Source organism: Oncorhynchus gorbuscha, linkage group LG12, assembly GCF_021184085.1.
Source record: "Oncorhynchus gorbuscha isolate QuinsamMale2020 ecotype Even-year linkage group LG12, OgorEven_v1.0, whole genome shotgun sequence".
In the NCBI taxonomy this organism is placed as follows: Eukaryota; Metazoa; Chordata; class Actinopteri; order Salmoniformes; family Salmonidae; genus Oncorhynchus; species Oncorhynchus gorbuscha.
In genome coordinates, this window is record NC_060184.1 from 45,078,098 (window position 1) to 45,083,097 (window position 5,000).

The 5,000-nt window shown below is 45.5% G+C and overlaps 1 protein-coding gene across 1 annotated transcript in view; it reads right to left on the minus strand.

The window, feature by feature from the left end:
* Positions 1-5,000, minus strand: part of LOC123991050 (transcriptional activator GLI3-like) — a 181,850-nt gene that overhangs the window by 58,093 nt on the left and 118,757 nt on the right. The window contains exon 4 of the mRNA XM_046292192.1: positions 4,099-4,204. Coding sequence (XP_046148148.1) covers positions 4,099-4,204 — 106 coding nt within the window. The remainder of the gene's footprint in view (positions 1-4,098; positions 4,205-5,000) is intronic.

A 5,000-nucleotide genomic window follows, 5' to 3' on the forward strand; every position in this document is an offset into this window, starting at 1 on the left:
TGGTCACTCTACCACAAATGCCCGATTGGTAGAGTGCTGCAGAGATGGTTGTCCTTCTGGAAGGTTCTCCCATCTCCACAGAGGAACTCTAGAACTCTGTCAGAGTTACCATCTGGTTCTTGGTCACCTCCCTGACCAAGGCCCTTCTCCCCCGATTGCTCAGTTTAGCCGGGCGGCCAGCTCTAGGGAGAGTCTTGGAGGTTCCAAACTTGGGGACCTTTAATGTTGCAGACATTTTTTGGTACCCTTCCCCATATCTGTGCCTCGACACAATCCTGTCTTGGAGCTCTAAGGTTTTTGCTCTTACATGCACTGCCAACTATGGGACCTAATATAGACAGGTGTGTGCCTTTCCAAATCATGTCCAATCAATTGAATTTACCACAGGTGGACTCCAATCAAGTTGTGGAAATATCTCAAGGATGATCAATAGAAACAGGATGTAACAGAGCTCAATTTCGAGTCTCATAGCAAAGGGTCTGAATGCTTATGTAAATAAGGTATTTCTGTTTATTTTTTATTTGAAAAATTCAAACGTAAAACTTGTTTTCGCTTTGTCATTATGAGGTATTGTGTGTAGACTGCTGAGGATTTTATTTATTTAATACATTTTAGAATAAGGCTGTAATGTAACAAAATATGGAAAAAGTCCAGGGGTCTGAATACTTTCCGAAGGCAACGACCGTGACTACGCAAACAGTTGCAAGTCAATTACTTATCCCCTAAGAGTGTTTTGTTGTTTCAGTGGCCACATTCAAGCATAAGGGCCTCTAAACTCGCGAGTAAACTCCCATGCAGGTAATTTACTTGTGGTCAAATACTTCTGTTTGTTCTCGGCCCGTCTCCGGGTGACCGAGACCAGGCACTGTGCCACAAAGAGAGGGCCTTTTGTTTCCACCGGTAGTCGTCAGTCGACCAATAATGTCCCCTATGAAAGGCCCCAGCATCCCCCACAAAGCCCCACAGCCCCCCAGTTCCCGATGAATCTAGGCCAACACAATGAGAGCGACGGTGGGGACGAGAGCTTCCATGGAGTCTGCTCTTCACTGATTCATGTGTTTATTTAAGCAGGAAGTGAAGAAGCATACTCTCTAGAGGAGGAAAAGGTCAGATGTTTCTTGGTCAGAGACACTGAGGTAGTGGGGAAGAGGGCTGTTGATCCTAGATCAGGTGCACTGAGGTCCTATTCTATAGTCATTAAAAAGTGGTTGGTCAGAGCTCTATATGCCGAGGGTATTGACAAAAGACTCCACAGTTTCCCATTTTAGACATGTAGGACATAGACATAGACATCCTCTATTATGTGGAAATGGATAACTTCCATTTCCACACAGAAACAGTACATCATCAATGCACCCACACAAGGAAGGCAACCCCTGACCCTATCTTTAATATTGAATGCCACACGGGTGCCTTCCCATGCAATAATTCGTAAACTAAACGATTATCCTAGCTCCTGACTGTAATTGCACTCTTCCCTGCCTAATAGGGGTGGCGTGCAGCAGGAGAGTGAGAGAGCGAGAGAGAGTGGAAAAACAAAGGACAGTTAATTTGTGATTTCCTCCGCTCATTTGAAGGCAAATTAAGTGTCAGGCAGCTAATACAGAGCATATTTCATTTTATGAGCTTTTAATTTAATTCCGTCGGTCTCATATATCGCCGGATGCCTTTAGCTTAGCGCCTTTGCTAACGCTCCGTCCGTCCTCCCTCTTCTGCGGCGCCGGGACATAAATAAACATGTTTCAATTAGACCTGTCACAATAATAGGACAGGATTCTGTACATTTGCAACGTCGGTTGGACAGCAGAATGTATCATGAGAATATGAGGCGGCTGCGTGTTTTTCTACCGGACCAAGTCCTAGCATTAGCGCTGCTAGCGTGAGCGTGACGGCTAGCATTTCGAAGCTGGATTGATTGTACCGCCGCGGGGCCAGACCCACTGTAATTACCCGCTGTAATGAAACCTCTGTATGAGGAAGTAATGCCAATAATACTCTACTGTGTACTTAACCATATCTTTAAGAGGGCTAATAACGATTAATTCTGCTCACTAAGGAGAATTTGTCTTAAAACAATTCTATATTTCTGTCTGAACCCCCCCCACTTGTCCCCTGCAGGGCCATGCATGTTCTCTCTGTGTGTAGGGCCATGATGGCATTGTTGGGGGTGACTGGATCAAAATGCTCTTTCGTAAGGAATTCCAAAACACTATCCAATGAGACCAAATTGCCAGATGAAATTGTTCCCAAGCAATACTGAGTTTATGTTACAGTCCAAATCTGAACCAAGAAACTACAGTAGCCTACATAACTCGGTAATCTGTCGATTGGACTGTACAAACCCTAAACAGTAACACCATGTAACACTGTTGCCTACTCTGAAAAGAAGCAAGAGTAATGGCATTGAGAGCAGAGGGGTTAGACCTGAAACCCCACCTCTTTAAGGAATACCTAGGATAGGTTAAGTAATCCCTCTCACCCCACCCCCCCTAAGTTTTAGATGCACTATTGTTAAGTGACTGTCCCACTGGATGTCATAAGGTGATTGCACCAATTTGTAAGTCGCTCTGGATAAGAGCGTCTGCTAAATGACTTAAATGTAAATGTAGAGCCTGTAAGTAAGCATTTCACTGTAAGGTGAATACCTGTTGTATTCGGCGCACGTGACGAATAAACTTTGATTTGAGATCGGAAAGGAACACGTGTAACTCGATAATGTGTGTACTAGTACCCAAGTCAATTTGAATAAGATCATCCACTAAACTGCCTTGTAATAATGAAAAATGGGGCCTTTCAGCGTGGCGTGTCATATTAAGCAGCAATACAAGTGGATAAACAGCCCATAAGTACGGCAACGACTCACGGCCACGCCTCCCCTGGCAGGCTGAGCAAACGAAGCGCGCCAGCCAGATAACTCTTATCCGGACAGAGATCGGGTGACTGAACACGTTCGTTCTGTGCAACTTCTCTTACCCCTTCATTTAATTCAGTGGGTTCCATGTCTCCCCCTTCCCCCTAACCAGTGCTCCAGATCTCTCCAAAAGCGCCTCTGACTGATAACAAACACGGCTGTTTGTTTGAGCCGTATTGGCGGCACATGTTCTCTGCAGAAGCTAAATGCTCAATTATATTTGCCATTTTGTTTGCTTTGACACGGGGCATCAATCACTAATCCCCCCCCCCCCTTTGCCTCTCCCTCTCTCCTCTGAGACGAGGGGGGGTGGGGGTGTGAGGGTGGGGGGAGACATAAAAAATGCATTATGCTTAGTGGCACATCAGCAAGGGAGAGATATGACTCTTGAGGATGGGGGGGTTGATAATGAAGAAGAATTTCAAACATAATGTGGCCCAAGTAGCTGCCCCATCCAATTTGTCCCAGTCGCGCACTGATCGCTTCCTTGCTGTCTCTGGGTGAGAAATTAGTGATGCAAGGGCGACAGAGCATCCACTACCAGCACTCACTGTTCAGGCAGAACAGAGAGCAAAAGCGGTGGAGTAAAAGAGAGAGAAAGAAGGGAGAGAGTGAAAGACAGTAAGAATGAGAGGGATTCTAATATGTGTGTTATTTGTGTGTGTGTGTGTGTTGGGGGGTGCATACATGGTACGTATGTCAGAAGAGATGTGTGTGTGTGTCAGTGAAGGTGTGCGTGTCAGTTGAGATGTGTGTGTCAGTGAAGGTATGTCAGGTTGGGAGTTGACAAGACTTGATCACTGTGCTTATGAGAATAACATTCTCAAAGGCCCTAGTTTCCATGTTTCTGGCACATGTTAATTTGCGTGTCTCTGACATGTGGATCATGTTACTCCCAGACAGGGCCATGACCTTTGATCTGGAGAGCAGGGGAGCACAGAGCACCTCTGAGGAGGATGCAACATGCCTTGGGGTGTTGGAAACAGGAGCATCTTATTAATATTGCCATTAACACTACTGGGGGTTCTTGCTGATACCAATGATATGATACTGATATCCAAATCACTTCCCATTAGACCTGACTGGTAGAATTGTACAAATTCCTTTGCATTATTTTATGTAAAGAAGAAGTGGATGTGTACGGGGATGGGGGGGTTGTGTGTGTGTGTACAGTCTGTGACACTCACACGTGTAGAGGGGGAACGGGGGACGGCTCGTAGATGTAGCGACCCTGGGCATGTCTGTCGTCGATGGGCACCGGTGGATGGAAAGCAGGGAAAAACTGCGGCGGTGCTACATGGGGATAAAGAAAACGAGAAAAGAGAAAGAGAGAGAGAAAAATGTTAGAGATGACACTGCTACAGACAATCAGCCTTAAAGCCAATAACATTTATTTTATAAAGCCTTTTTTACGCCAGAAGTTGTGACAAAGCACATATCTCTTTGCATGCCATTGAATCTTGGTGCTTTGTGATAGGAAGTGTTTTTAGCGTGTAAACATCTGGCGCCCGTCTGCCAGCAGTAGTGGGATGGGCAGGCTGCCAGGCAGCCAGGGGGAGTGGTGCCAAACAGCTGGATCTAGTTGTGCACCCTGGTCAACGCCAAACATAGGGCCCACTGCTGGGCAGCAACACAGAGAGGTTTATCCCCCCTTGGCTCACTTAGGCTTGCTGCTCTACCTCAACTAGCTCATCAATTACTACCTCATCACTTACTAGCTAATCACTCATTACCTCAACACTCACTACCTCAACACTCACTACCTCAACACTCACGACCTCAACACTAACTACCTCAACACTCATTATCGTAACACTTATTATCTAAACACTCACTACCTACCCTGCCCAAGCTCTACCAACAGGACAACTCGGACAGGCCTTGTTTAGTGGAACTGCAGCGCATGCAGGTCTTAAAAAGGAAAGGTGTTGTATCACGCATCATGTAAGCAGATGGATATAAATCAGATGCATCCTGGTGAATAGATTAGGAATGCTTTCTATGATTGCATACCAGTTGTGTAAGCCTTTCTAAATAATGGCTTGCATTGTTTATCAAAATAGAGTATATAGCACAAATCCTGGCTTTA